The sequence below is a fragment of the Chironomus tepperi genome, unplaced genomic scaffold (genome assembly GCF_022539635.2).
Source record: "Chironomus tepperi strain 1889 unplaced genomic scaffold, CSIRO-AGI_Ctep_v1 contig_465, whole genome shotgun sequence".
Classification (NCBI taxonomy): Eukaryota; Metazoa; Arthropoda; class Insecta; order Diptera; family Chironomidae; genus Chironomus; species Chironomus tepperi.
Window position 1 is genome coordinate 584,555 of NW_027226587.1, and position 11,742 is coordinate 596,296.

The 11,742-nt window shown below is 32.8% G+C and overlaps 1 protein-coding gene across 1 annotated transcript; it reads right to left on the bottom strand.

The window, feature by feature from the left end:
* Nucleotides 1-272: 272 nt before the first annotated feature.
* Nucleotides 273-1,262, bottom strand: Osi4 (Osiris 4). Its single transcript, XM_070651590.1, has 3 exons — nt 860-1,262; nt 595-787; nt 273-540 (listed from the first exon to the last, which is right to left on the bottom strand). Exons 1-3 carry the CDS (start codon nt 1,260-1,262, stop codon nt 273-275), a joined length of 864 nt encoding a protein of 287 aa, XP_070507691.1.
* Between the last annotated feature and the right edge of the window lie 10,480 nt (nt 1,263-11,742).

The following is an 11,742-nucleotide window of genomic DNA, read 5'->3' on the forward strand; positions in this document are numbered from 1 at the left end:
TTTGAACTTTTATTTCTTATTCTTTAAATCTTTTTTGTTCATTCCTTCATTCCGAGAAAAAACTTTCTTCAACGTATATACATTTCAACCATATCGTTTCGGATGTGCGAGAGTAAAAAGAGAAATTTTCTTGTTCCTTCATTTTGTCTATTCGTCTCGTGAAACGAGATGATGTAGAAGAGCATGAAGAAAATTAAAGAGATATCGAAGTCAGTGGGAAAGTAGGCAAATTGTTTTGTTTAAGGAAGACTTAATTTTCTGATAATTTACATCTACTCACCTACCGTGGAGTACGCGCTTAATCCAGGAGCTGTTGCTACAGCTGATGAACCTCCTGTACCATTTGTAACAATATTTGATACACCTGATTCAGCTCCTAATGCACCATTAGCATGTAATGCAGCTGTGTGTTCTGGACCGATTGGAAGTTGTTGATGAAAATCAGCTGGGAAGCCAGCTGCTCCAGCGAATGCGCCATAATCTCCGAAATTAAATGGGACCATCAATGGCTCATGGTGTTCATAATAAGGTGCGGGAATACTTAAATATTAAAAGTCAATAAGAAGTTAAAGATAAAGCCATAAAAGTCCATACCCATGATGATGTAAAAAGAGCTTCTTGAATGTCATAATAGCAGCAATGATAAGAGCAAGTTTGGAAACCAAAAACGCTTTAATGGATAGAAGTGTAACACCAGCTAATGCAAGCAACCACCAACCGACTTGTGATGCAACCAAGAATGATGGAACGAAGAATTGCATTTGCTTTCTATCACGTCGTGCACGTCCTGTGAATTATGGTAAGTATTGCAAATAGTTAAGACGATAATACAATGTCATATGGCACAGTTGGCACTTACCTTCAACAATGGTCTTTGAGACAGCAACTTCAAGATAATTTTCATGTTCTTCAGACTTTTGTACACTTAATGAATATTGTCCAAGAGGAATGCGAATGGAATTTGTACTTGCAATATCCCATAACTTTGTAAATGATCGTCCTTCCGTTCCTTCATTCTTTAATGGCGTAATACTAAGTAATCCAAAGTCAATTGACTTTCTCAATTTTAATGCACGAATAACTTTATTTGAGGCACTTTTAAGACATGTTGAATTTGCTAAACACGCAATATCAACATCTATATCCACATGTTGTTCATTATCCACATTATGATGATTATCCTCATGTGCTACTGGTGACGATGAACATAACTTGATGGCGAACACTAGCACTGAGATAAATAAAACTGTTTTGCTATTCATTTTATACACGGAATTAAGTCTGATTGGGGGATATTGAGTCCTCGAGGAGGTTAAATTAAATTAAAAAGTTTTTTTGGAAGTACCACAAAATAAATATTAAGACACAATAGACTTTAACTGTAAATCGAATGAATATATTGTAACAACTGATAAAATTTTCATTTAAGCAGTGCTTTTTTATCTTCTTTACACTTCAAAAATCATCCCCCGCTTCAAATATAACACTCACATCTTATCACTTACTTGCTGTATATCCACAAACACTTTAAAATATGATTAGAAAATGAAAATTATTTTTTTCCATAGAACACGCTACACAAAATGTTTTTTAAGACTCTATTGTTGTTGCTGTGCTATAGATATAGATAATTATTAATGTAGATACAATTAGCATGCATTATAATCTTTATCAGAGCATGCATACTCGCACAGCCTGCACAAAACAAAAAAAGCATTTTCTATATCTGTTGCAGTCCGTCTACAGAGCACATACAAACAGCAAAAAACTTTCAAAAAAATAATATTTTCAAAATGCATGCATTTTTGCACTCAGAGTTGTGATGGCCGATGTCGGCGACCGAGAGAATCGACCAGTCGTTCATCGATTTTATCGGTTATTGCTTTTTATCGCTCGTCGTTTTTTATCGGCCAACGTTTTTATCTGTCACCGTTTTTGGCTGACTGATAAAATCAGGCCGTGCCACAACTCTGTTTACATTTATTTTGATGATCATCAAGCAGTGCTGAGCGTGTTAAAACATAGCCAGAATTAACAAGTGAAATTTTTCTTCTTTCTTCAATGAATTTTTGTTGAAGAATTTTTTTGGTTGTAGAAAATCGCTTTCGAATTGAAAAATTGGCTAGAAAACATTTAAGGAATTCTATTCGTTGCTAGCATTTAAACAAAAAAAGAGCTTCAAAAGATTGTTTGAGTTTCTTATAAGAAATAATAGAATCGACACGCGTAAAATGGAAAATTAAGATGTGATGATGAAGATGCTTTTTTTGTTCGAGTATGATGAGGAAAATTCCTTATTGTCATGACAAATTTCAATTTAAAAAAATGTTGATAAAGGAAATTTAAGGATAATGATTTTCACGAAATTTGTGGAAGATGAAAGAGATTTTTTTGTCACAATATCTTTTATTGTTTGTGCAGTGTTGTGCAGTGCTTCTTTCACTATGATTCACGAAACGGAACAATCTTCTCCGAAAATCAAAAGTCGGTTAATTGACTCAAAATCAAACACAAGGCTGGAGTGACTCCGGTATGCCAGAACAGCATATCATGTTCGCTGGACACCGCTTAGTCGTCGTGTCAACCGAAAAATGCAAGGTTGTCCTGACGGCTTATATCGTCACATTTTCATTGCAAAAATTGCGGTTTTCCGAAATGTTTCGTTTAAGATTGTGTGGAATTTAAACCAAATCCAGTAACAAGTTAGAGTTGCATCGGCCTGGGATTGGATTTTGGACCGATTAGTCGATATCTGCTATTCAGGTTCAGGTGTTTTTAACGAACAATGAGCATGTTCACTGAAATGTATGAATAAGTAGAATCATTCAATTCCAAACGTACATAGAGCATGCTAACATTAATGAGCATACTCAAAGCATCCTTTTTTTTATAAAATTGAGTATACTTAGAGTCTGTTAGGGAATATAACACAGCATGCTCAATTTTGTGAGCATGTTCATTAGCATGTTCCTTATCTGTTTTCTCGTAAAGCATGACGACAAGTCAAATTTGTGCAAGACATGTGGTATATTAAGTCGCACTCAAAAAGGTTGGGAAACTCTGCATAAACAGCTTCTTATCATCAAATTATTGTTTGTTTTTCTTTCTTTTTTTTTTTAAAGTAAAAGTCTTAATGAAAGGAAAGAAAGTGGGATGTGTTATGTCAACCATGATTCATACAAAATATTTTAATTATCATAATTAAAAATTAGAATTATAAGCTTTTCCTGAAGCTACTTTAGCAAGAGGAGAAAAGAGCTATTGGATTCTTGGAAAGATTCACTTATTCTTTACCCCCACTAGAATGCAATCTTGCAATCATCAAAAGAGCCCTTGGCGAATTAATAAGTAAAAGTGTAATTGAAGAAATTTGCATAGAAAAGGCAAGTCTACTTGGAACTCTGTTATATCAGATAAGTGATTACAATTCTAAGAATTTAGATCATTTGTCATTCTGTTTGCGAACCGATGAATTTAAAGCTTCCCACCATGCTTGATAGGGTAAATACTTGCAGTTTATTCCTAGAAATTCTAATTGAAATTTAATTGTGTAAAATCGCAGCTTTTTTTATTGAAATCTTTAAAGTTTTCAAGCAATTAATTCTTGACAAATCCAAGTCAAGTGCATTAATTTTATATGATGCATTGTTCATTATGCACATGAAAAACTCTCATTTTCTTCGCCCTAAGTGAATAATCATCAATTAAAATAATTTACAATAAACATTTTATATTCTGTGCTTTATTTTATTAACTAAGATGATTTAATACCGTAACAGAAGCATAATTGGCATTATAATAAATAAAACACAAAGAAGATCGAAATAATAAGATAATTTAGAGAATAATTAAAGAGATAATGATAATGACAACATTCTAGAAATTCATTCCTACATAATACGCTGTGATTGCTTCTAGATACTTCTAAATTCCTTATTATGTAAATTTTCAGTTCTTTTGAATTTAATCAGGTGAAAATCGTGATAAATTGATATTTTTTCAAGAATGCTTAGAAGTAGGTACAAAAGAAAACATGAAAAGCGATTTTGAACTCTTACTGATGTGGAAAAATTCATAAAAAAAATGTTTTGATCAGAATTAATTGTTAGCAAAAATTGAGTTTATGGCATGAAAAATTGAAATAAATCTTTTTCTAGGGAATTGTATGAGAATTAACGAATGATGTTTATGTCAATTTTATCTATGAAACTTTCATCTGCCATCATCATTAATATATGTATGATACATCAGATCTGAATAAATTATTTTGAAAATATAATATTTAGCTCTTGGCGCGATTTCTTTCTTAATGAAGATTAATTTCTTCTTAATTCTTACAATTTCTACAAAATTTCAAAATTTCTTAATTAACGTGTCAAACTATCAGGAAATGTTTCTCAAGATATAGGTGTAAAAGATGTCTAAAATTAAACCTTAACATTCGATTTCTGAAAAGTCTGTGTACATTCTGTTGACTTCTTAACAAGTATATGTTGGGTTCGGATATGATAAGACCTTACCATTTCTATCCTGACTGTGGGGCTGCGATCTTTCAAACAGAGTATGAATAATCTTTTAAGTGCATATCCTGGTACAGGGCTCTTTCGCCAGCGTTCATTTAGTAGCAACAGAGAATACAACGAGAAGATGTGCACTTGATATTTGGTTTAATAGCTTTGGAATCAGACTTCTTTTCCAAAGTTTTGGTTTCGACAATTCTCGAGACCGAGACAGAGTGTTTCAACGAATATCTTGAAGTCTCGAATTCGATAAATATTTTTGCAATCTCGTTCTCGGTATTAAGAACCCTTAATTTTCAAGTTTTCGATAGATCAACCTTGCGTCTTCTCGTCAATGCAACGGCATCCTTGAAACGTGTAGATATTGATAATGCATTTATGTAGAAATAGAAAAAGCACTCATGTGAATAAATGATACTTTATCCATATCTACAAACTTCATTATGCTGCTTGGAAACTTCATAGACTAGGAGATTGTAGTAGTATGAGTTTTAAAGCAAGTATGTACTTAAACCATTAATTTTATATGAACAACTTGGGACTACCACAATATTCCCATCCTGAATGGATAAAAATACTTTATGACTAATTAATGGCAACTAAATGTCCAATTTATGTCTAGTTCTAATGTCTAATCTGGCATATTGACTTAAATGCCTTAGCAACATCACTCAAGTGTTCATTTTCTCATCAAGGTGTCTTGAAGTAGACGTCAATCCATCTTTTACTCTTAAATTTTTAATTAAAAATAACAAACAACATAGGCAAATCATAATTCATGAAAAATGCTCATCAGTAAGAAAATTTTTGCTAATTTATTTATATTTTTAACGAAATCAGATTTTTGAATATCTTGAATATTAATTTGATGTTCGCAGAAAAATTTGATGATAAGCAAAAATACTTCTCGAAAAGAGTTTTTCATTAAACATTTCCGTTTTGGATCTTTTTCCTTGTAATCATTTAGGAAAAACATTTCATCTGAATTGATGACTTGCAAATTTTCAGACTGTTCATGAAAAAGAATGTTCGAAAGTTTTTGTTGCATAATTTGCGGTAGAGTTTTTGCGGAATTAATGTGGAAAAGCATTGAAAGGTCACAGATATGAGAATGCTGATAACTATATTGAGAATGGGTTATCAGCAGGTATGATGTTGAAATTTATGACTGTAACAAACTTCATATCCAATTGAATTTATTTTAAATTCAAGACAATCCGATCCGCACATGTTGAAATGATGCCACCATGAAGACGAGTACACTTAGAACCAAGTGGCAGCTGCTTAATGAGATCAGCAAAATTCCTCAATTGATTGTTATTTGGTTCTAAGTATACTGCAACCTCGTCGCCGTGGTGGTAACGTTTTAGTGTGTGCCGATCAGTTAGTCTTAGGCAGCCGTCTTTCACAGTATCTTTGCAGTTTTCTTGCAGATCCAAGTTGCAGCAACTTAAGGGAATTTTGTTGATCTCGTCAAGCAGCTACCACTTTGTTCTAAGCATACTCCCGCTTTAGGCATGTTGGTTTCGTCAATATATGTCAATCAGACAAGATGTTTATGTTCATATTTAGCCCCAATGCCACAAATTGATTAATCAATCAAAAATCTGACCCCAGGTCTGTGTGATTCTGACTACGTGCTAGATTCGGTTTAATTTCGGAACCATTCCAGTCTGATGCCAAATTTTGTATAGACTAAACGACTTGTGCTATTTGAGTTCATTCGTTCCGACAATCAAAGCTAGGATGACCAAAAATTGAACAGACCAGGCAGTCTCGTGCTTCAATTTAAAGAAATTTAAACAGACTCCAGTTGAATTTGTCCTCAAAAGTGCGTCCTTCCAACTTTAATTTTTTCATTCCGAACCAAAAACGTTGATTTTTTCGTTTGTGTTTGACGACATGATACTCTAAAAAGTTGAGTTTTATCATTTATACAGCATAGAATCAAATTTGAAATACATACAATGGCTTGCAATTGATATATTCTTTGAATTACTTTATGCATGTTAAACCGAAGCAATCTGTCGAATTTTCTCAAATTTTTTCAAAAACGTCTTCTGATAGAAGTCCTAAAATAAGTCAATTTATTACATTTTTTATGCGCATAAGTTCGAAACATATTAAAAATAAAGCAATTGAAGTTTGTTGTTCATCTAAATTTACATTTCTAATCTTTTAAAAATCTCTTTATATTTTGATAATTGGATGAAAATATCAAATTTAAGGAAAGGACACATGTAGACATTAAAAGCCATTATGCGACATTATAGGACTTTCTATCGTGTGTTGCTAATTTCTAAGAAGGCTCTCTACATATATATATTTATATACAATAAATATCAATTGAAGTACGCACACACTTTAAATTTCATTCGATTTTTTCTTCAATACAAAACAAATAAATTCATCTCGAAATGCTAAGAGACGCACGAAGTACTTCTCAAAAAAATAAATTCAATTTTTATACTGTATGCTAATGCTTTTGAGGATTTTGTTGACATCAGATATATTGTAAATAGGCAAAAGCTATTCAACCTCTAAACACGAGCGTAGCCAAGCAGGTTCTTATAAGAGGCCAGTGCTATACACAGTTTAAATGTATTTACATATTTGAAACTTTTGTGAATTTTCACAAAAGATGTTTGTTGCTTGATTTGCACAAGTTGATTTCTAGAATGGCTGGTTGTATATCTTAACATTCTTAGTCTAATTGAAGGGCTGTTACCCTTCAGACGAATTGATTTGGATGGTCTTTTACTTCATCCTTTAACATACTCATCCTGGCACATAGACTAGACGTTAGCGGTGTATTTAGCGGAATCAGTGGATAGAAGAGGCTATTCTTGAAAGGATGCTATTGACAGAGACAGTGTAATGCTTGGAATAGGCAATTGGCAAAGGGCAGCGAGCGGTAGAGCCAGTTTTAGTCGACAACTGAGAGAAGCCATAGATCACAGCTGATCTGTACGGTTAGCATAGTAAAGTAAGTATGTTATGACTGAGATATGATGATTTTTCATCATAATTTCTCATAAAAACGGATTTTTTTTCATGCATCGAGGAGCACAAAGATATACTCAAGATATTCATGCTTTTAGCAAGAAATCGAAAATAATTTCTCTCTATATATTTTCAATTTCATCATATGTGATGCAGAACATATGCATTTACTTATTAATTGCTGTTAATAATGAAAGTGAAAATTATATTTTTAATAATATTTCATCACTGCATATCATCTACCGTACTTAACAATTATTTTTTAACTGCATATTTTTATGGGTTGGTTATTGTATGTTATGTAGTTATGGATACATTTACTCATGTCATGAGGTTATTGATCCGAGAGATACAGTCTAAAAAGGGATCGAAATGGATAAATTTTATTGCTACGTAATGGAAACCTCTTTCGTGTGAAATATATTTAACTGCTAAATGGAGGCGGGTTTCATTAAGTATTTAACGGATGACATCAAGTGGGAGGAAGAGTTCAAATGGAATTGAATGATTTCTGAATTCAATGTGGCTGACAAATGAGTTCAAATGGCACAATGTGGCGAACTGCATTTATTGCCATATAAATGGGTCGAAATCAGCTGACAAGATCCCATCAGGACAACTTCGGGTCTTGTCGAGGTTGTCCGTCAACAGCGGTGCCGTAGCGAACACAATGTGCTGTTCGGGAAAGTCTTGTGTCACGTGGATATCAAGTGTATCCTTCACGTCGCCTTAAAGAATTCGTCGCGAATCAATCAATTAATTGCAATGCTGTTTTAACTTGACTCCTCGATATACTGCATCCTCGTTATAAAAGTTGGATCCAAAATTGTTATTCACTTCGCGGAATTACTACAATAAATTGAACATCAAAACCAAGAAAACCACAAAATTAATAAGTTTGAGAACCACTGATTTATTGTCTGATTTTGAGTTCATTTTCATCAGCATAAAATACTTTGTAAAAATATACAGACATTCTTTTATATGAAGCCTGAAGAATTGAAAATTAATTACAAAAATGGAAAAAAATCATCAATATTTAAGCTTTTGTCTCGAAATAAAATTTATAATTTCCACAAAAATATTGTTTTTAAGAGCTTTAAAGTGAAAGCCACGAGCCTGGCGACGAGCTGTAAAATTAATTATGTAATTTAAATTTCACCAATATTTTAGAATCTTAAAGTGATTATTATTATTATTATTATTAGTATATTTAATATGGTCCGAAATATAATTGAAGGACCATTACTAAATCTTAAAGTGATATTAATACTATATAATCAGAAAAGTCACATAAGTTCCCATCAAATCTCCCACACATCATGACTCTGGTCACATGTTTGTTGCTACTTCCTCTGAATTTACATTTAATTAATATTTCATATTAATGATTAATTATATTTATTTTCTTTTAATTATAAAATTCTTAAAAAAATATTTTAATTGCATTTTTGAAAGATTTTATGTAAATATTCAGCCCGAGTGACATAAATGAAGAAAGCTTCGCCTCAGAGTTTTTAGGGTTTTGTCAAAAGTCACTTATTAACATAAAATAGAAGCTGCCTTCGTATGACATCCATATGATTGTCAAATTTAAGCCTTTTACTTACTGACTCATTTACGTACTTCCTAAGCTGAAAATACAGATCAATTGTGATCCATGGCTTTCTTCAGATAGCACTAAAACTAGCTCTATCGCTGGCTTTTGTCTGTTGAAATCAACAATACCAAGGATAATACTGTCTCTATCAGCATCTTCCTTCCAGAAGTTCTTTGTTCGTCCAAATGGATCGATATGGCTCTTTGTTGTCAAATATAAACGATTTCCTTGTGACTTCCATTTAGGATTAATAAAAGAGCTTTAGTAGAGCTTTAAACACTCCGTGGCAGTCTTCTTAATTTCTGTCGCTCGGGAAATGACGTAAATTAATGTCAAAGTTTGTTCATTAAATCACATAAAATAAAACGTTATTGAACCTTGAAGATAGAACTTTATACTTTTAATTGAAAAAAGGAAGATTAAATAACATATAAATGACTCTGAAGGTTGAACAGAAGATGCTCTTTTTTTTTTGTTAAATTTGATAGCTTATGTCTAATGCATCTCCTTTGAAATTAATACAATTGAAGTTAAAGTTTTTTCTAATTAAATTGTATGAAGTTATTAAAGCTTTGTGAATTTTCCAAGAATTTTCTGGGAAGGTTATATACATAAAAATGTAATTGAAGCTCTTCCTATCAGTTGCATTAATTCAGTAAAATCCTGAATATCATTGCATATTCTTTCAGATTATCATAAATTTTAAGGAAATTGCACGGTAAGGCTGTAATTTTTTGATCTTATCAGAAAAGTATCAGAATTTACCAAGAAATTCAATTATTTCAAACTGGAAATGGTTTACAGAAAATCTACATTTACAGACAAGCCACAAAACCTGCTTACAACCCGAGCAACATAATGCGGAGAACCGCTCTATTTGCTGCTAAAATGAGTCGAAATTAGACGTTCCTGTGCTGTCATAGCAACTTTATATCTTAACATTAATATGACGACGAAGCTAACTCTAGTGAGCAACGCAGACAACTTAGTGTTGTGCTGTTCGGGGCAAGTATCTCCATACAATTTCAAGAGATGAATCTAAGCTTGGATTTGCATTTAATTATTTGGTCTTTGTTGGTGTAAAAAGCTCGCGTGAGTTGGTCTTATAACTTGAAATCCTCCAAAAATTGTTTTCAATTTTTAAAAAGAAAATCCTTTGAAATTCTTTGAAAAGTTTTTTCGGATAGAATTAATATAAAGAAAACGTACATGTGATTATGACGCAGTGTAATTCTTAAAGGTTGTTATTCATGAGAACGGCAGAGAATTTTGCTGAATTTTCTGCTACAAATTTTGGGCTGGAATGTTCAAGACACGGCAAGTGAAACTTCGACACATGTCTCTTTTCTAGGTTTCGTCCAAAAACCGCCATGGCTAACATTTGCTGCATTTCAAATGCTGTTTTGGACAAACCCTACCTTTTTCGAATAATTTGCACTGAAAACGCAGCTCACAGCCTCCTTTTGTTTACTTCAAGAACGAGTTAGCGAAGCTTTCCCTGTCTGATAAAGAGCGTGCTCTCAAGAGTAAATTAAGTTCAGAGGAACGCTAATGAGCATACTCATCTAGTATAGTTAAGGTGACCAAGCTCTAGATAGCATGCTCTTTGCCTGTTAGGGTTTCGATCTTTCAGAACTGAATAGCTGAAATTAATGATTTGCCATATCTTATTGGACGTCACAGCTGTATACCCACTCAAAAAATTCTCTTTGTCCTAAAATAGCAAATCTCCAAGAAAATCTCCAACAACATCAAAGAAAATTTCTATTAAAAGATTTTATCCAACCTTCCAAAGCTCAATCCAAAGTGAATCACAAAATATTCAATGGAAGATTCGCCCATAAAATTCAAACAATGTGGAATCATTCACAATGTAATTTACTCTCAATTAAAGATTTTTCCACGAAAGCATCACAATAATTATAATTGATAGATGACGCATTTTCCAACAATGAAATTAATATTCAGTAAAACCATAAAATATGAAATTCATAAGCCCGAGCAGCACAGCGTGTTCACTAGGGAGTCGATACCTCGCTGTAATGAAGGAAAGAAGGAAAGTTACCCTGCCAGCAAAGTTGGCAGGACTCCAATGTGGAGGCGCCTCCGCTCTTTTTTGGAAGCGTCTTTTTTGCCTTTTGGCGTCCGGACTCCTTCCAAAGTCTTGCCAACTCTGCCAAAATCCACCATGACGGCTGATTTCAACATATTTTACGACTAAAAACGCAGTTCATCGTAATGTGCTGCTTGGGAAAGGCTTTAAGCGGTACAATGTCATTAAAAGGTTTCGAGAAAAAATTGAGAATGAAAAATTGTTGTCATATTCTTTATGATGAAAATGAATCCTTACAAGATTCTAGTGATAAATGTTCTCTATTGTCATGAGTATCTTAAAGCTGATTAAATTTAACAAAAAGTTCCATTAAGAATCTTTTTTTTTTGTTGAACATTAAGGCATATACACCAGGCGTTCATTAAAAAGTTTTGCATATACGCTAGGAGAAATTGACAAAAAAGTTTAGAAAAATCTCTCGAGCTTTTTTTTTGTGTGCGAAGCATTCAGTGTATTATGCCATAAATTTGTTTATATCACTATGCTAAGCTTGATGCCTGAAAAGT

Coding starts and splice junctions, on each gene's coding strand:
- Osi4 (XM_070651590.1), bottom strand. CDS start 1,262: ATGAATAGCAAAACAGTTTTATTTATCTCAGTGCTAGTGTTCGCCATC. Junction 788..859: donor CTCAAAGACCATTGTTGAAG/GTAAGTGCCAAC, acceptor CATAATTCACAG/GACGTGCACGACGTGATAGA. Junction 541..594: donor CTCTTTTTACATCATCATGG/GTATGGACTTTT, acceptor TTAATATTTAAG/TATTCCCGCACCTTATTATG.